General features: G+C 36.2%; 1 protein-coding gene and 1 non-coding gene across 3 annotated transcripts; both read left to right on the forward strand.

The window, feature by feature from the left end:
• Window positions 1-12,463: 12,463 nt before the first annotated feature.
• Window positions 12,464-16,031, forward strand: LOC145037279 (uncharacterized). Of its 2 annotated transcripts, none has more exons than XM_078985906.1 (5): window positions 12,464-13,042; window positions 13,815-13,851; window positions 14,469-14,705; window positions 14,787-14,834; window positions 15,454-15,733. In XM_078985906.1, the coding sequence occupies exons 1-5, from the start codon at window positions 12,741-12,743 to the stop codon at window positions 15,583-15,585; spliced, it is 756 nt and encodes a 251-aa protein (XP_078842032.1). In that variant the 5' UTR covers window positions 12,464-12,740; the 3' UTR covers window positions 15,586-15,733. The 2 variants fall into 2 exon arrangements, with proteins under 2 accessions (XP_078842032.1, XP_078842031.1); XM_078985905.1 differs by having other exon boundaries at window positions 12,467-13,042; window positions 15,447-16,031.
• Window positions 16,032-16,493: 462 nt separating this feature from the next.
• Window positions 16,494-16,599, forward strand: LOC145038097 (U6 spliceosomal RNA). The gene has a single exon (XR_013679166.1). It is a non-coding gene; the product is annotated as a U6 spliceosomal RNA (small nuclear RNA).
• Window positions 16,600-20,838: the final 4,239 nt, after the last annotated feature.

Here is a 20,838-nt window from a genome sequence, read left to right on the forward strand (position 1 = left end):
TTCTACGAGGTTGGGGCATTTCGAACCAACTCATCAAGCTCCTCTATGGGCTCGACGAGTTCTTTAGTCTGTTAAGCCATCTTAATGGATTAATCCCCCATTCTCTAGATATGGGCTTCATACTCCACATATACTCTGAGGATGTTGTTTTAAGGGTAAAGTTTCCAAGTTTACCTATTATTAGCCTTACAAAATGGGTTTATCTTAAACCCTAATTCTTTAAGACCTAGATCTTAATCCCAACACCATCAATACTCTAAACCAAAGCATATAAACTGAGATCTGGACCCTAAATACTACATGTTAAGCTTCCACATTTTTCTCCATGCCTGTCCTTTTGGAGCTTAAAAGGCAAAATAACATCCTAAAGCTTGCATGGGGCTTCAATGGCCATAAAGTTTGCACCTTTATGCCATGAGATCCCTTCTAGGTTCTAGATCTAAAGGTATACTCACTTGGGACCTCCATTTCCAAAAGATCAAGCTTCTTGAACCAAAAACCCAATAAAATGAAAATAAGGAGATCTAAGAAGTTATTAAGCAAGCTTGAGACTTGCTTCCCAGAAAATGATGAGAAAAAAATGGAGTCTCTGGATCAACTAGCTTCTTCTCCATTCCCCAAGCTTCTCCTTCCTTCACAAGCTTCAGCACACACAAAACTTCACTCAAAAATGGCTCACAAACTCACAAATGAATTAGAGTTTCTAGATTTAGGGTTTGGAACTTGGAGGCTAGGGATGAGGCTAGCATGAGAGGATTAAGATGCTTAAATAGGGTGCAAAACCCCGAAATTAGGATTTCATCCCTGCCGGCCTACTCGTCGATTTGAGGCTCTCAACTCGTCGAGTAGGTTGCTTAAAACCCGCATCCCTTTTAATCTCTACTCGATGAGTTTCGGGCTACCAACTCGTCAAGTTGCTTTGTAAAAATGAACAAATTATTATTTTAATTACATACCAGGAACCATTCGTTACAGGTAATTTGGGGATACTCACTTAGCTTTGTGCTTAAAATTTGTTATGGTTTGAGGTTCTTTATATGACTCGTGGCAAGGCGAAGGCGTGACCATACACATCCTTGGTTTTACAACATATTGGATCTTGGGAGACTCTGATTTTAAATCATGTTTTAGGAATCATTGTTTTTGTAAACACTTTGTTAATAAATGGGCTGTTTTGAAAAGTTTAAATTTTCTTGAAATTTTATGAATGTTACAAATTGAGCCTTGTGAGCAAAAAGAAGATGTTTTTAAGTTCTTTGGAGTGTTCTTGGTGCACCTTGGAGAAGAAGGAACTCATTGAAGAACCGTTGGTTACATTGGAGCTTGTATATCTAGACTTTGTTCACATTGATCTTTCTTCTAGAGGTATAAAGTTTGAATCGTGATGATGAAATTGTTAGATCTAGCTAGTTTTGGGTGTTATGAGCTTTTGGTCACTTTAAGTGCATAAAGTTTAGATCTTGAAAGTTTGTGACCTTGTTATGGATAAAGTTGGAAACTTTATCCATCTAAACATCATTTTGATTTGGATCTGAAGGTTGGAGACTTGTACTTAATGGATTAAGTTGAAAAAAGATGCACTTTTGGGTCCCTTTGAGACTTAAAAACTATATCTTGATTGTTGGGACCATTATAATGGATAAAGTTCGAAACTTTATCCATTATGGAGCTATTATGAACCATAAAAATATGATCTTGGCCCTTCTATCCCTTCCATACAAGAGTTGTGATGTTTCATTGGGTTAAGAACTTAGGGTATTGGACGTTAAGGACTTTATAGCTATATAAAGTCATAAAGTTGGAAACTTTATGACTTAGGACATCATTTTGGGAGTGGATATGAGTTTTAGACGTAAGAGCTTAATGGAATAAGCTCTTAATGGAGTTTTGGGGCTGGGCTGCGTATGTTGGGTGTACCTGGTGGTACGTTATGCGTTTTTGGTTAACGCACCGTTTTTGGTCAACATCACGTACTCTCTTGGTACGCAGGGCGTACTCCACTCGGAATAAATATTGACTTTTAGATCTTGACCATTGACTTTGACTTTGACAAGGGTTCGCCAATTTTGACCTAAGAGCATTTTGGTATTTGATTTATAGATTGAGATTTGGGTTCCAGTAAATTGTATGGGTGACTGGTAGAGATGGCTTTTAGAGCAGTTATCGATGCAACTATTCTTTCAGAATGTGAGGTAAGTTTTCTCACTATATCCATGGTCGAAGGCACCAATGCCGACCCGTTACTTGTTACGTGGAATGCTAGTTATCTCTGTGATGCTTGCATGAAAGACTAGGATATGGCCCCTATAAATTGTACGAAAGACCAGGATCTGGCCCCTGGCAATTATATGAATGACTAGGATATGGCCTTGGTAGTTATTGTTGGATAAGGTGTCTAAGTCCATAACTATTTCTGGTATGTACTTGACCCGACCCGGCATGGTCCATTTGGGTTGCATGGCACCATGCAATTGGATAGACTAAATGAGAGAAATAACACTTGGAGATTATTAATATATTATAAGTTCTAATATATTAATAATATTATTTGATTAGTTTGATCAAGAATTAATTTAGAATTAATTAAGTGATCAAAAGATAACTAATTAAATATATGGGTTGATTAAGTAAATCATCCATATCTTGTATAGTGGGCTAAAAGGCTCCATGGATCATCAAGTTGGGTTCCACCCATGGATGCTCCATGGGAGTTACAAACCCATGGGTCATGGAAATGAAGAGTCATGACACATTAGGGTTTAACCCTAGATGTGTCAACACTATATAAGAAGCATAATCTCCACCAAAATCGGTTGCAACAAAGAAATAGAGGGCTTGACCGATTTGAAGAAGTGAGTATACTCTCATAAGTTCTTCCAAGAGTATTTGGTGTTGTGTGAAGCATTTGAGGCATCACCACTTGGGGTGCTAGGCTCACAAGGTTTCAAGGAACACAGGCAACAACAAGGTAAGTTATTCTATCTATACTTTATGTTAAAATTGTTCCCCATGTATGCTAGATAGGAATATAACCTTGGAATTCAACTTTGCATGACAAATTAGACAAACATAGATCCAAGGTTATTAGGGTTGCATGTACACTTAGGAAGTGTTAGAATGCTCAAAACCCATCAGTGGTATCAGAGCCTAGGCTTGTTTGTTCTTATTTGTGCTTAAAAGTTGAAAACAGAATCGAAAATTTGCTGTCTGCGATCGGACTCGTCGAGTCTATAGGGGGGACTCATCGAGTCCATGTGTATCTTCAACCAACTCGGCGAGTCATGTTCATGCACTCGGCGAGTAGGGTCGAATGAGTGCAGAATTTCGATTCAGTTGCTGGAAAATGAATTAGAAACATTACCCTAAACTGTTTTGGTAATTGTAAACTTGTTTTTGGTGGTGTAATGTTTTGCTAATTTATTTACAACAACTAGTTATCAAAATTACAAAGTTTTATGTAATTTTTTGATTATGTTCATATTCATGTTCTTGTTCTTATGATGTTTTAGATGATCATAGGAATTATTTGTAACCTATTTGGTAGTTTAATTCTTGATCATAATGTGTTTTAATGGAGTCCATAACTTATCCTTAAGTTATGGAAAACCAAGAGTCACACTTGAGTTAAAACCATTAAGAAAACACAAGAGTTATAAAAATGAAGAGTCTTAATTTTATGACTCTATTAAACTCATAAGTTACAAGAAATGAAAAGTTTTGAAAGTTACAAAACTTGCCCTCAAGTTTTGGAACAAGTAAAGTTTAGTTAAAACTTTAGTTCCAACCCCTAGAATTTTAAAAGTTAAAATTCAACCCTTATACTTATATTATGATGATTTAATAATTATATATATATGTATAAGAACAAGTCGTCTTACCGCTAGTACGCCTCATTCACGAAGCCGGTCTATAAGGTGGGTATAAGGTTGTTGCCTATAAAATGGTGACTTAATGGGTGTATATTCTCACCCACCGCTTGCTTGACTGGTGGAGGGTCGTTAGCCGAACGGGTAAGACAAGGACTTATAAATTCTCATTCAAAGTATGATGAATATATAAAGTAACTAAATGTTTATTAAATTCCCAATCTTAGTTACTTTAGGAAAAATGTGAATAAGGTGCTAATCCATGAAATTACACTTTACACTTTGTCTGAGTCGTTGGTGGAGCGTGTGTGGTTAACCGGCACACTAACTTGGACTTAACAAGGTAGGTAAAGGGTGACTTAAGGTTTATTATAGTATCGGTGGAGCGTGTGTGGTTTACCGGCACATCGATTGAGTGATAAACTTTAAGGGTACCAAGTGATTTGCATGGTTACTTCACACCTCGTTTTGTGATCCTCGGCATCCCAGTCACAAAACCTGGAGGGCACTCCCGAGATTGAAACATGCCTTTGAAAAGTTCATTGGATCTCAAAGAATCTAGGAATTTCTAAAACCAATAAAAACTAAATATTTATTATTTCGGTTTTCGTGGTGGAAATTGGTGAATCGTCATTCACCTACCTTTCAAATATGGTATAGCTTAGATTACGGCATACCTCTTCTAAGTTATATTATATTGTGATTGGGTCCTAGCCTTAATATTACATTTGGGTGTTTTATTAAGGACTCTCTTAAATCTAAACTAAACTTGTTCTTCTTCTTCAGATGTCTTCAACTAATGCTTCTGGCTCGAATCCTAATGGCTCCTTTACTCTTATGAGTCTATGTGGGAAAGTCACCTTTGATGGATCCAACTTCAATAAGTGGATCAGAAACATCAGGATGATTACCCGCTACGAGGACAAAGAATATGTCCTTGACAAGGAGCTTAAGGAAATTGACGAGTCCACTGCAACTCCCCAGGAGATCGCTGACTTTCATACTCATGAAAGAGATGCAACCAAGGTGGCTTGCATCATGTTAGCCACCATGACAGCTGAACTCCAAAAGTCTTATGAAGACTTCTACCCTTATGAAATGCACCAAGATTTGATGGAAAGATACCATCAAAGTGCACGACAAGAGAGGTATGAAGTCATCTGCTCCATGATAACAACCATGATGAAGGACGGAGAGTCCGTCACGAGCCACATGCAGAAAATGCAAAGGTATGTGGATCGGTTGCTGAAGCTCAATGTGAACTTCCCTGAGGAGCTTGCAATAGATATCATTTTGCACTCCTTACCATCGTGCTATGATCAATTCCGCATGACATATCACATGAACAAGGAAGAGGTCACCCTCATCAAACTTCAGGGACTTCTCAAGACCGCGGAAACAGGTCTTAAGGGGAAGTCGGTTGCTATCACTCCTACTCCAGAAACAACTCCGGTCTTGGCAATCGGGCAGAGTCGAGGGAGGAAGAGAAAGAGATCTTCAAAGGGTACCAAGGCTCGGACCCTTGATGGCTCTTCTTCAGGTGGAACCAAGAAAGGTTTCATTACTCCTTCCTCTGACCCAAAAGAGGCTGAATGCTTCTATTGCCACGAAAAAGCTCATTGGAAGCGAAACTGCCCAAAGTACCAGCAAGATGTAAAGGATGGGAAAGTCAAACCCAACCATGCAGGTATTTACACGATCATTTCTAATAACTCACCCCATTCGAAATCTTGGGTCCTTGATACAGGTTGCGGAATTCATATTTGTTGTGACTTGCAGGGACTAGGAAGAAGTGAGAATGTGGAGCAAGGAAGAATAAACTTAATCATGGGGAATAGGAAAGTTACACCTGTCACCAAGATTGGAGTTTATACTTTATCGCTAAGTAGTGGGTTAAATTTAGATTTGAATAAATGTTGTTATTCGCCAGAAATGGCAAGAAATATTATTTCCTTTCATGCATTGTACAAACAAGGTTTCACCTTTTCGTTTGATAATGAAGTTGGTTCGATTAATGCTTTCTTTAATAATGTACTTTATTTTAAAGCATTACCTTGTGATGGTGTGTATGAAGCTGTATCTATTGTAGATAACTTAGGAAATAATGTTTTGTGTATTGATTCTACTAATAATAATAACTTGGATAAAGCATCGTTATGGCATTGTCGTCTTGGACATATAAGCAAGAAACGCATAGGCCAACTCCAAAAGGATGGAGTCTTGGAGTCGTTTGACCTAAAGTCAAATGATAGTTGCGAATCATGCTTACTTGGAAAAATGACAAAGTCACCCTTCACAGGCTCATGTGAAAGGGGTGAAGGTTTGTTGGACCTTATACACACGGATGTGTGTGGACCATTCAAACATGCCACAAAAGATGCTAATCGTTATTATTTGACTTTTACTGATGATTACAGTAGATATGGATATGTCTACTTAATCAAGCATAAGTCAGAGACTTTCGAGAAGTTTAAGGAATTTAAACAGGAAGTCGAGAATCAATTGGGCGGGAACATTAAGATGCTTCGATCCGATCGAGGTGGTGAGTATCTTAGTTCAGAGTTCCTCGACTATCTAAAGGAATGTGGGATTGTCTCACAATTGACACCTCCCAGGACACCGCAGTTGAATGGTGTGACTGAGAGGCGTAATCGAACCTTGTTGGACATGGTTCGTTCCATGATGAGTCGAGCTTCGCTACCAATCTCATTCTGGGGGTATGCCTTAGAGACTGCCGCCCATATCCTCAATCTAGTCCCTACAAAGAAAGTTGCCAAAACTCCTCACGAGATGTGGACTGGTAAAGTACCTAAACTAGACCACATCAAGATTTGGGGATGCGAGGCTTTCGTGAGACGCGAGACTCATGATAAGCTCGAACCCCGAAGCGAGAGGTGTATTTTCATCGGCTACCCACAGCAATCCTTTGGTTACCTCTTCTACAGACCTAGTGACAATGTGGTCTTTGTAGCAAGAAGAGGAGTCTTTCGAGAAAGAGAGTTTATAAGCCAAGGAGACAGTGGGAGGCAAGTTGATCTTGAAGAAATTCAAGAGTCAAGTGGTGAAGGAACTTCAAACTCTAGCCCTCAACTTGAGGAGGAAACTCCTGTTGAGCCAATTGACGAATCTGTACCTCTGAGGCGTTCCACGAGAGTTAGGAGTGCACCTGAGCATTACTATGGATTCCATATTACTGCAGAAGGTGAGACACTTATTAGTGATGAGACACTAGTAAGTCATGATGACCCTAACAGCTACGAGGAAGCCATGGCGGGCCCCGAGTCTGCTAAATGGAAAGAGGCTATGGATAGCGAGATACAATTCATGTATGACAATCAAGTTTGGAACTTGGTTGAGAATGTACCAGGTCGAAAGACTGTAGGGTGCAAATGGGTCTTCAAAAAGAAGACCGACATGGATGGTAAAGTACACACTTATAAGGCTAGGCTGGTTGCAAAGGGCTTCTCTCAAATTCCTGGAGTGGATTATGATGAGACCTTTTCTCCGGTAGCCAAGATTAAGTCTATTCGGGTTCTGTTAGCCATAGCCGCATTTCATGACTATGAAATTTGGCAAATGGATGTCAAAACCGCTTTCCTTAATGGGAAGTTGGCTGAAGATGTTTACATGAGTCAGCCAGAGGGTTTTGTCAGTAACGAGTACCCTAATAGAGTGTGTAAGCTTGAGAAATCCATTTATGGATTAAAGCAAGCACCTCGCAGATGGAATCTTTGCTTTGATGAAAAGGTCAAGGAATTTGGCTTTTCTAGGAGTGAAGATGAATCTTGTGTATATGTCAAGGCTAGTGGGAGTATAGTTAGCTTTTTGGTATTGTATGTGGATGACATACTACTCATAGGAAACGACATTCCAACCTTGCAGGAAGTAAAGTCCTGGCTTGGAAAGTGTTTCGCTATGAAGGACCTTGGTGAAGCTGCCTATATTTTGGGGATAAGAATCTTGAGAGATCGGAGTAGAAGACTAATTGGACTTAGTCAAAGTACCTACTTGGAGAAGATTCTGAAGAGATTCAGAATGCAAGACTCCAAGAAAGGAGAGTTGCCCATCCAGAGTAGCGCCAAGCTGAGTAAGACACAAAGCCCTAGCACTGAGGCTGAGATAGCAGAAATGAGTCGAATACCTTATGCTTCGGCTGTAGGTTCGATCATGTATGCTATGACGTGTACTCGACCTGATGTAGCCTTTGCCTTGAGCATGGTTAGCAGGTTTCAGGGGAACCCTGGCAAGGCACACTGCATTGCGGTAAAGAATATTCTCAAGTACCTACGAAGGACTAAGGACTGGGTCCTTACCCTCGGTGGGAGTGATGACTTGAGAGTTGTAGGGTATAGTGATGCTAGCTTCCAGACTGATAGGGATAACTTCCGCTCTCAGTCGGGCTGGGTCTTTACCCTAAATGGAGGAGCAATTTCTTGGAAGAGTTCCAAGCAAGAGACAGTGGCAGATTCTACTTGTGAATCAGAGTATATTGCAGCTAGCGAAGCGGAAAAGGAGGCGTTATGGCTGAGGAACTTCATTGGAGACCTTGGAGTTGTACCAGCTATTAAAGAGCCGATGGAAATTTTCTGTGATAGTGAAAGTGCTGTTGCCTTAGCCAAGGAACCAAGGGATCACGGGAGATCCAGACACATCGACAGAAAATACCATTTCATCAGACATCGGATCGAAGAAGGACTCCTCGTGGCAAAGAGGGTATCATCAGATGAGAATCCGGCAGATCCCCTCACGAAGGGACTGACTCGGGTTAAGCATCTCCAGCATGCTCGGAGCATAGGGCTGAAGGATGATATTAGATTTAGTAGTTAGATAATCTTGAAATTTGTAAAGTGTAATTGACATTTGATGATGAATAAAAGTGTTTTATTTATGAGTAAAGTGTTGCTATCTCTTGTCGATCGTTTACTATATTTCTTTTGCATGTTTTGACTTCCAGAATAATTTTGTTTGATATAACATATTATTCAAACCTCCACAGTCGGTCATATGTCGGAAGTAGGTATGAATCAAGACTGTCATGTTTGGTTGTAGAGGTCTGGGACAAGGCTACAACAATCATGAGTGCTCATAAGTTCTGAGCATTGGACTCAACCCACGCTCACTGGAATCACTTCATGGAATTCTATCTCGAGTGATCGTGAGACGGTAATATCATATAAGTCTTTAAACCTAGAGATATGATTTGTTACTTACGAGTTGGTTATGCATTGATTGTACGAAAAATGCATTGGTAACTCGATGTTATAAAATCGTGCTCTTATGTGTAATTCAATGAGTAGTAGAACAAACATATGAGTCGAAGTTTATCTGTTCCTTCTTGGATTAGAAGCTGATATCTGGGCCCCTCGATGATTTTGTTTTGACCTATGTACCGGGCCCGGTCAGAACTAGATTGATGTGTTCAATAAAGTTCTTTTGTCAAACAAATCGGAAATCGGGAAACAAATGTTGGACAATAAGTAAGACATTGTTCCATGTATTTGTCCGACTGATATCTAGAACAGAGGATTATATGATCACTTATCTTAAATGGCGTACCATCATCTTCTCAAGTTTCGAGAAACCTTGTAAAGAGCTACGATTGCCGATCGGTTCCTGAAGTCATACTTGCAGTAATAGTTACTAGACTTATCCAAGTGGGAGACTGTTGGATAAGGTGTCTAAGTCCATAACTATTTCTGGTATGTACTTGACCCGACCCGGCATGGTCCATTTGGGTTGCATGGCACCATGCAATTGGATAGACTAAATGAGAGAAATAACACTTGGAGATTATTAATATATTATAAGTTCTAATATATTAATAATATTATTTGATTAGTTTGATCAAGAATTAATTAAGTGATCAAAAGATAACTAATTAAATATATGGGTTGATTAAGTAAATCATCCATATCTTGTATAGTGGGCTAAAAGGCTCCATGGATCATCAAGTTGGGTTCCACCCATAGGATGCTCCATGGATGCTCCATGGGAGTTACAAACCCATGGGTCATGGAAATGAAGAGTCATGACACATTAGGGTTTAACCCTAGATGTGTCAACACTATATAAGAAGCATAATCTCCACCAAAATCGGTTGCAACAAAGAAATAGAGGGCTTGACCGATTTGAAGAAGTGAGTATACTCTCATAAGTTCTTCCAAGAGTATTTGGTGTTGTGTGAAGCATTTGAGGCATCACCACTTGGGGTGCTAGGCTCACAAGGTTTCAAGGAACACAAGCAACAACAAGGTAAGTTATTCTATCTATACTTTATGTTAAAATTGTTCCCCATGTATGCTAGATAGGAATATAACCTTGGAATTCAACTTTGCATGACAAATTAGACAAACATAGATCCAAGGTTATTAGGGTTGCATGTACACTTAGGAAGTGTTAGAATGCTCAAAACCCATCAGTTACTCTGATGTTTAAATAATATATTCGCTTTGATCGGTTTTGGAACAACTCGTTTGTATGATTTTTTGTTTAATTTTTTTTTAAAAATTACCTTGTATTTTCGGGACATTACACTAATGACAGCCTAGATTCCTCAACAATCCCAATGTCTAGATCTATCAAGTAAATAGCAACCAAGTAAGATCATATCGAAGGTAGAGTTCGTTTGGTATACAGAGTATACTGTTTGGAAATTCCACTTTAAACACTTCACATAAATCTAGCCAAACATCACCCCCGTAAATAGATCAATCAATATAATGACTTGGGATCACTAATAAATATTTTTTTTATAAATTCATAAACGATTATTAATATAAATGTAAGTTACACAGAAAACAATATAAGTATAACTTAACTTACAAAGATTTTTCTGTCAAAAGTCCAAAAATTGCATTGGTAGAACTTTAAATCAATATTTATGAATTACTAAGCTTCCAGGGACCTCAAAGCTTGCCAAAATAACCTAAATACAAAAGACTTTTTGGGCCAAATGTAGAGAGGGAGAGAGAGAGAGAGAGAGAGAGAGTTGGAAAGGTATGAGATAAGAATGGAGCAAATGCAAGCTATTTATAGCCATTTTTTTAGGAAAGGTGCATCGCACAAGACAGGTGCGCTCATCGTGATCAACGGGTGGAGCTACATGATAGAAGGGGTAGGTACAGGTTGTATCTTTAAAAATCCATATCACGCTCATACTAGCTCCTTTTTTGACGTTCTTTATATCCATACGTAGACATTTTCGAGTACTACAACTTTTATTTAGACTCTATTGGCTAATTCTCACCCAATCTTAAATTTAACAGTCTATAAAGATTATACCAAAAATGATCGTGTAAAATTCATAATTTCTTCGTACGGACTTCGTGTTTTTTTGTCTTTATACCGATGGACTTTTATTAATGAGATCTTCAACTCTCGTTTAGATTGTTTCGACTTAAAATCAATCGATTTGAATTCCGATTTTTGTGCCCCCACTACTACGCTGAAACTTCGAAAAATCATAACTTCCTCATACGAAGTCAGATTTTGACGTTCTCTATATGGACGCTCTCGATTTTATGGTTATTACAACTTTCATTTAGATTTCTTAGGATAACAAGAAACCTATTTAAAATTTACTTTTTACAACGAGCATAACTGTGACGGTTTAATAGTGAAAATTCGAAGAAGCATAACTTCTTCGTACGAAGTTGGATTTAGAGTTCCTTATATGTATGAAATCCTTATCATATATACTATAACTTTGTGTAAGATTATTTATCCGAAAAAATCTTATATCAAAAATTCATTTTTATCGCTTATTGCATCTTAATTGTTTAGCCTGAATCTATGAGCCTTACAACGACCAAGTAGAGATACCATTTTTTAGATTCGTTGAGCTAGTGAGTTGAGTCGGACAATCAAAAGCAGATCAACGACGTAGAGTGTGAAATCCCACCGAAAGAGTAGCTCCACTGATTCCAGTTCCAAATCCCATTGAAGCTCCATGAGGTGCTTCTATGCCTTCAAATCCACAAACCACAATAATAAACAAACGCAGAGTCCTATGCAACTTGCACCCGATTGTCGAGGCATTTGAATCTTGATGTTAGTGGACGCTTTTCAAGTGAAGTATAAAGAGGAACATAGTTTCGCCGGAGATACCTACGTTAGGGTTTCAGTTAATAACCTATCGACAACGTGGAAGTGACACGGACTACATGGCAACACATCAGCCATAGCAAATACACTTAAGAACTTGAAAATCATTTAATAATTTGATGTTTCCTCTATGGGTAAAAAATGACTTCTTGCCTTTAGACTAAACAAATAATAATATTATGGACCTTTGAAAACAAAAATGAAAACTTCATAATGCTATAATGATATTATATATTAAAATTTTATGAATTATTAAGTTGACATTTAAGTATTACAAAAAAAAGAGAAAAAAAAAAAAAAAAAAAAAAAAAAAAAAAAAAAAAAAACTTAACGGAAAAGATGAATAATTGTGGTTGCTATAAATAATGATAAAGTGCTTTGATTCTTTTATATAATTTGAATAAAAACGGATAGAGTAAAAAGTGAGGGAGATTGGATTCAAATTTAATAAGAGAAAAATTGAATTTATTTAAATATGGAAAAAGAAGGTGATAGCATCCATGCGCAGAGAGCAAAGGGTGACCCACTCCCACCCCCTTTCATGGCCTCGGCTCCCATCCCAACAGCCGTCCACCTCAAAAGCTCCCTCAAATATCATTCTCTTCCTCACCGCAATTCAATAAAATAATCGCCGTTTTCCCCTTTTCTCCGATGATTTCCGGGGAACATTACAGTCTGCCACCACCATTATTCACTTCATCTTCTTCATCGATCAACAACTAACTTCTTACACCACACAAACACTTGTGTAACGGAAAGAGATAGATCAATATGGGCGGGATGACCTCATCCATGGCGGCGAAATTCGCATTCTTCCCGCCCAATCCACCGTCGTATAAGCTAGTTAAAGACGACCTCACTGGTTTACTCCTTCTCAGTCCTTTTCCTCACCGGGAAAACGTCGAAGTTCTTAAACTAACCACTCGTCGAGGATCGGAGATCGCTGCCGTGTACGTGAGACACCCTATGGCTACTTCAACTGTTCTGTATTCTCATGGTAACGCCGCCGATCTAGGTCAGATGTATGAGCTCTTCATCGAACTCAGTATTCGGTTAAGAGTAAATCTCATGGGGTACGCTTTTCTATCTCAAAACCCTTTAATTTTACTCTCTCTACGTTTTCTCCATTTCTCAATTTCCAGATTTGGATACACATTCGTCGCTCTCAAGCACTGTTTTATTCATTACTAAACCCTAATCACTTCGAATTACACATTCAATTTAGTGATTAAGAAGTTATTTGCATTCCTAGATCTCATGGTGATTTGCTTCTAGTGTTCTGTTTATGTCAAGATATCTGTTTTGATGATTGTCTCCTCTAGTATTCTTTCAATTTTTGATCGGGTTATTGTTTGTGTTTTCTAGGGTTCTTTCAATTTGAGATCAAATCATTAAAAAAAATGTAAACTACTAATCCAATTTCTACCTTTCCATTAAATCTTGAGTTATATTAGTGCATTTCTACTGTAGATTAAACTTTTCATTTGATTTAAATTGTTATCAATTTACTTTTATGTAAATCCTTCTTGCAAAAACATACTTTTTTGCATTTCCATTTTGTTAATCATAAACTACACGCTAGAATCATCCTTCAAGATTATCTTGTTCAAAATCTTAATCACTTGATTAGGAGTAAATGGCATCATTAAAAATCTGTTACTAAAACGCACTTATGATTCATGAAATTGAAAATAGTCAAAATACAATGGAAATATTCACCAAAAAACATTTGTGTGATATTTATCTATCTCATTTTCTACATCTTTCCTAAAATTTCTAGTTTTGATTGAAGCATTTACTAGGTGATCAACATGGAGATACATTAAAAGAATGTAATTTTTGCAGGTATGACTACTCGGGATACGGACAATCTTCAGGGAAGGTGAGTAAATTTGGAAACTTCATAGCCAAAATGTTTTTAAAAAAAAATTAGGAGGTTTTTGGATGCGTGTTTAAACTAATGTTGCAATAATCAATTCTGAGTGTTTGGGTAAAAATGATTATAGTTAAAAACAACCAAAAGAAGTTGATTTGAGAAAATTGTTTATCAAAGATAAATGTAAAATTATTTTCCTATTCTTAGCATTAAATCGAGTAATCATATAATTCTGATTATTCAAATCACAATAATAATTTTCAAAACATATTTCCAACCACCCTTTAGGCTTGTTTGTTACCTAAGACATAACAGATAACCTTCTATTGTATGTGGTCCGATGCAAATAGACAAAAGTTGCAATTTTTTGTCCCACCCACAAATATAAAACAAGGTGCGATAGAGACTTGCTCTTGATCACACATGTGCAAAAGACGTAAATACCCTCCTTATTAACAAAAAACGCTAGAAAGTTTGTTCGGTCTTGTCTTGTCTTGTCCAATAAAGTCATGTTCCGTGCTGTTTTGTCTTGTCATGTTCGGTTAAATCATGTGTTATTCTGTTATGTTCTGTTTTGTTTTATCCTGTGTTGTTTATAAGGCAGTATCTTTTGTGTGGTGTAGCCAAGTGAGAATAACACATACGCGGATATCGAAGCAGTTTATAAGTGTCTCGAAGAGAGCTATGGAACAAAACAAGACGATATCGTCCTTTACGGTCAATCCGTTGGAAGTGGGCCCACATTAGATTTAGCAGTTCGTCTTCCTCGATTACGAGCAGTCATACTTCATAGTCCGATACTCTCAGGATTACGAGTCATGTACCCCGTTAAACGCACATATTGGTTCGACATTTATAAGGTTGATTACATTTTTTTTTCTAAAATTCCATTTTATCCTTTTTGAATAATAAAAATAATCACTTTTCTTCCAATTTTTCAGAACATTGACAAAATCCCAATCGTCGATTGCCCCGTTCTCATCATTCATGTAAGTTTGCAAATCCCGAAAAAATTGGTTGTGTTTTTCTGTATTTTGTTATATTTATAACATAATCTTTATAGTTTTATTAATTTGTTGAAAACAAATATTGTATTTTAATCTAAATGGACCTGTGTCTAGTCCTCATCTACTTTGGAATTATATGATTCCTTTTTTCTTCTTTATGTTATATTATTAGCAACATCTGACTTTCCATTATTTGGTCTTTGGAGTTTTCTAGTTCATGGCCCCTACCCCACCCCACTACCACCCACCATGCTCTGCTTATCATGTTATGCACTTGATTTAAATGTCTCAACTAATGCCTAAATGATTGCTAGCTACCCTTTTTAATGATTAAATGTTAAAAAATTCTTAAAAGACACTTAAATGATGTTGCTTGCTATATGTGGCAAAAGGGCATTGTTGGAATTTGGTTACATTGGGTTAAGTATCAAACTGTGTAATTTTTTAGGTCAAAATTAAATCATGGTTAATTTGTCAACTCTGTCTAATTTCTTAGTTTCACAAATCAATAATTGATAATAGCATAATACTTAATTCGCAATAAATTTACATTTTCACTATTAAAATAAATCATTTATTTAATAAAAATTCTAGGGCACAGCGGATGAAGTGGTGGATGTGTGTCACGGGAAGCAACTTTGGGAGCTTTGCAAAGAGAAATACGAACCGCTTTGGATCGAAGGAGGAAACCACTGCGATCTCGAGCTTTATCCCGATTACATCCGCCATTTGAAGAAATTCATTTCAACGATCGAGAAATCTCCGACGCACAGACACAGCAGTTCACGGCGGAGCACGGATCATCACTTCGAACCACCAAGGCGGAGCACTGACGTGTTCGAGGCATCGAGAAAAAGCACAGATCGACGAGAGAAACCGAGGAAAAGCACGGAGAAACTGAAAGCGCAATCGATTAATGTGGAGAAGCTTGAGAAGATGAGGATGTCGTTTGATCAAATGGAGAGATCGAGACGAAGTGTTGATGTGAATGTGATTGAGAAGACGAGAAAGAGTGTGGATGTTCAACAGCTGGAGAGAGGGAGAAAGAGTGTTGATCGGATGGATAGAATACGAAGTGGATAGAATATTCATAGAAGGTGTTGTGATTTGATTTGGTGTTTATTTAAACTAAAAAAAAATGTAAAATTTAAGCATGGTTTGATTGATGTTTGTTTGGCATCATATGTTGTTGGTTTTGTTGTTGGTTGTATCTATTTCATATCCTTTTTTTCTTCTCTCTTTAAACTACTAGTTTCAATGGTTACATTGAAGGGATAATGATTTGGGAGGGTAATTAGGTTTTCAGTTTGTCCTTATTAGATCACTAAGGTTTTTTTTGTGCATATTAGACCAATATGGTTGTTATTAACGTTTAGAAATAGTCTTTTTACTAGGTTTAACCGGTAAAAATGACTATTTGTAAACGGTAATAACAACCATATTGGTCTAATACGCACAAAAAACCCCTTAGTGACCTAATACGGACAAACTGGAAACCTAATTACCCTCCTAAGTCATTAACCCTAAATTTAAAGACATTGAGAATATATGACCATCAATAGTAAACTAGTTTGTTTAGAACTCGCGTCGTCCCATATAACATGCTACTCATCTATAGGTTGAAGCTATTCATCTACAGTCATCCCTCTGGGGACATCCGATAAAATTAGAATGATACAAAGAAGATTAGCATGGCCCCTGTGCAAGGATAACACACAAATCGTGAAATGATCCAAAAAAAAATTTAAACCCTTCGTCGTCTTCTCTGGAACCCTAATTCCATTTTCAAAAGCTAATAGAGTTCAATTGCAATTCTTACGTTTCGGTAGTTCATCTACTAAAGTCATGATCAGACAACATGTGGATTCCATGGTCAGATTGATCTTCTTGCTGATGTCTTCAACCATTTGTGGCTAGTAAGGGTGGTCTTTCTTTTTATAAAGTCCCCTTTAAGTTTTTTACTTTTCATGTCAGTAAGGGTGATCTTTCTTTTTATAAAGTCTCCTTCATCCATTTGTGCCTAGTAAGGGTGATCTTCTTGTTGATGTCTTCAACCATTTGTGGTTTTACATTTCCATTCGTTATCAAATGTAGACATTGATTAGAGGTATCAAAGTGAGATTGTATTTGTACATATGGATGTGGTCATGTAAACATTTAAATGACAAAAAAGAATTATTGATAAAATGTTGCATATTTATGTAATGAAGATCATCAATCATATGAGTTTTTGGACTTAGAAGTTCTGGAAGGGTTGTGAAATAAGTTTAAATGGAAGTAACTATTTTCAGTCAAACAAGTCAGTCACATTGATTAGTAAGCATGTTTTCTAAATAATTACCCTCCTAAGTCATTATCCCTACATAGAAATTGGTGGTATACATTTTGATTATTCAATAAATTCATGCCAAAATGAGTAAAGACTATGGGAAAGTTTGGTTTGATGAAAATAAAATGATCAAAAAGGGCTCATGAGGTACCATATTTTCAAGGGAATAGTACAGGAAAAACACAACCATTTATCTACTAACATTCAAAAAAACTATTATATTTTATTTATACGTAGAAAAAACCTTACAATTTCAGTTACATTTGAGATTTACCTTAATATATATATATATATATATATATATATATATATATATATATATATATATATATATATATATATATATATATATATATATATATATATATATATATATATATATTAAAAGTTATCAGGTTGTTTTCTGACATAACATTTATCTTGTTCGGTTTTAGATTGATATGAAAAAAAATTAAGAATTTCACTTATACTTGCTTGAGTAAATGGTCGTTGAGTAAATTATGTATTTATCATGTTTTACTTTAGAAAAGAGGCAACTTCGTTTATTTATGTTTCCTTAAAAACAAAAATATAAATGTTATGTCACAAAACAACTGGTATTTTTTTTTAAAAAAAAAAAACCGAATATTTGGGTTAATATGAATAATTAAAAATGTAAGAGTTTTTTCTGTATATAAAAAATATAAGAGTTTTTCTGAATATTAAAATGACTATGCTTTTCTGTATTTTGCCCTATTTTCAATTCAATGTTTTTTGATACACTTATCCAATAAATCATCCATCGGATGTTGGATGTTAATTAACCGATCCAATTGAACAATGTTGAATTAGTTTTATCTATTTAATATTCACTACAATGTCAATAAAGTTTCTATCCAAAGTTAGAATTGAATACCGAATTATTTAAAGTGTTAAAAAACACTCATTCATGACTGAAAAATAGTAACCACTTGGGTTGTGGTGACTTGGTAAGGCATGTGGAAGATATGGTGGATAACCTATTGACCCATGTTCAAATCCTGGCACCACTCAGCCCTTGTGGCCATGGAGGTTCGCCTGCAGTGACTCCAGGGCATGAAGCAAAGCTTTATGTTTGCAGCGGGGGATTAGTCGGTGCGTGAAAGCTGGCCCGGAAACCCTCGTTAGGGAAGATCTCTTTCCAAAAAATAGTTAGTGATAAGATAAGTTATATGTTGATCTATAATTCGCTGGATATGTTAAATTGACCAAACTTGATCTATTAGTTCAAACCACCATTGAGGCATTGATGGCATAAACTCCACTTTTACGGCCACTACCCTAGTTAAATGGAGAATGATTTATTTTTTTAGAGTTAATACACAATTTTGTGCTCTACCATGGTAAAACAAAATATTTCTTATTGATTGATAACTTAAAATTCAATGTACCCGTCTAGAAAAAGAGTTATAGTTAGACTAATGGAGAAATCTACCATTAGCAAAAAGAAACATGTGATATGTAAAAAGCATGTGCTTGAATTCTATTGGTCAGTCACACTCATAAGTCATCATGAAAATCTAAAGTAAATTTTCTTAGTGCCGATAAAAGAAAATACATTCTTTGCATAGAAACCATATTGACATACTATAGTTCCACTATTTTACTATATCCAAACAAAGATACGGTTGAAAATTGAGGTATAGAAATTAAAATTATGAGAATTATGTTAAATACTTTCAGATTAAAGCATTTGGGTGGTATTCATAATATTCTTTAACCGGATAAGATTCAGAGAGACAAGAACTTAGAATGTTTTGATGATAGTTTCATATGTACCAGAAATAAGACCGAAACCGACTTTTATGATCTTTGTGTGAAAACTGTCATAAAACTATAAAAACTGACATAAAAATGGAAGTTTGGATAAGGGTCAAAACAATGGTTAATTCTCTAAAAATCCGATTTTTCTGATGCATTTTTAGTATAGCAGCTCGACCCCAGCCAGAGGCTACCACCCCTTGGACCCCACTCCCAGGGGTGCTGCCCCCAGGCTCCCGTTCGTTTATAGTGTACTTTGAAACTTGATAAAACTTAAACAAGTGTGTACTCCACACCTTTCTTACTTGTTTAATATTTATCAAGATCGTTTTTGGCCAACAAAGTAATCCTATTACACTTAAATAATATTGATGATAACAAATCACAAACACATACTATTAGGTTCCACTTTTTAGTATATCCAAACAGGCCATAATATGTGGTAGGATAAGGTTTTAATAGATTATATTATAGAATGTTCAGTGAATCTGATTTCTCTGTATAATACTAGGTTCGGTCAATATGTATATGTCCGATCTATAGTTTAATGATAATTGTAATTAATGAGAACAGATCATTATGGGAAATTATCATATTAGTATGGTATCATAGTTAAAATAAGATCTCTAATTGCATTAGGTCTACCAAAAAACCTAATGAAATCCAAAAATTTAACTACTTGAATCTTTCAACTTGCATGATTTTTTTTGCTCGAGCTTTACCATTGTTTTTGTTGGATTAGTGTCTAAGTCCATAACTATTTTGGTATGTACTTGACCCGATGGTGCATGGTCCTTTTGGGTTACCTTTACCAAAGCAACTTGATTAGAGAAATAAATAATGAGAGAGGTTATTATGATTTATTAATATTTTATAAGAATAATATATTAAAGGAGAAATCATATTTGTTTAATTAATATTGGTCAATAATTAATTAGGAATTAATTTTGTGATCAAGTGTAATTAATTAAACTAGAGGGGCTGATTTGTCATTATGTGATAGTTACAAAATAAGGTAAGGATTATCTTAAATATATGGTGAACGAATTTGAGGTGATAAGGCCTTACAATTCGACTATGATAAGGATTCAAGGATTATCTTATGAGTTGCTTTGTGGATAAGCAACTAGATAAGGATAATGACTGAAACCTTATCTCTACACCTATATAAACACCCCTTGGCTCATAAATTCATGTATCCCTTCCCAAGGAGTCCTAAGGACGATTTCTAACCTCTCTCCTCTCTCTTTATACCTTCTCCATTTGCTCTTGGTGTTTGTAAGCCATTAGAGGAGTGACACTTGTGACTCTAAGCATTCCAAAGTCAATTCAAGGTGGGATTGGGATTGTTATTGCTACATAACAATCAAGGTAACATTATAAACTCATTCTTATGTTAATATGATTACTTGCATGCTAGAATTAGGGTTTATAGTCTTGGATTCAAAGCATGTACAATAGAGAAACCTAGATCCAAGCATTAGGGTTTGTATGAGCACATAGGATGTCTTATGACCAAAACCCATCAGTGGTATCAGAGCCTAGGATGGTTTCAATTGTATTGATGCATTGTATATCTAAAAAATTCGATTTTTTGGTGTTCTAGAGGTTGGACTCGCCGAGTCCATAACTGAACTCGCCGAGTCCATAGCTGAACTCGCCGAGTCCAGGGTGACTCGACGAGTCAACTCGTCAGATAATGCTTATCTCAGGATTTCTTGCTGTTTTTGCATATGGATGGTTACCTTAGCATGTTAGATCAATATTAATCCGATTATATGATATATTTGACTATATTTTTGATCTAAATGAAGATATTTATCAATTAATAAGATAATTGTTTCCTTATAAGATAACTGATTAATTATTTTGAGTAAA

Source organism: Lactuca saligna, chromosome 3, assembly GCF_052625555.1.
Source record: "Lactuca saligna cultivar CGN05327 chromosome 3, ASM5262555v1, whole genome shotgun sequence".
Classification (NCBI taxonomy): Eukaryota; Viridiplantae; Streptophyta; class Magnoliopsida; order Asterales; family Asteraceae; genus Lactuca; species Lactuca saligna.

What these genes read in the sequence shown, in the direction of transcription:
- LOC145037279 (XM_078985905.1), top strand. Translation starts at nt 12,741, where the DNA reads ATGGGCGGGATGACCTCATCCATGGCGGCGAAATTCGCATTCTTCCCG. An exon ending in TTAAGAGTAAATCTCATGGG is followed by an intron (nt 13,043 to 13,814) that starts GTACGCTTTTCT and finishes TAATTTTTGCAG; the next exon opens with GTATGACTACTCGGGATACG. An exon ending in ACGGACAATCTTCAGGGAAG is followed by an intron (nt 13,852 to 14,468) that starts GTGAGTAAATTT and finishes TGTGTGGTGTAG; the next exon opens with CCAAGTGAGAATAACACATA.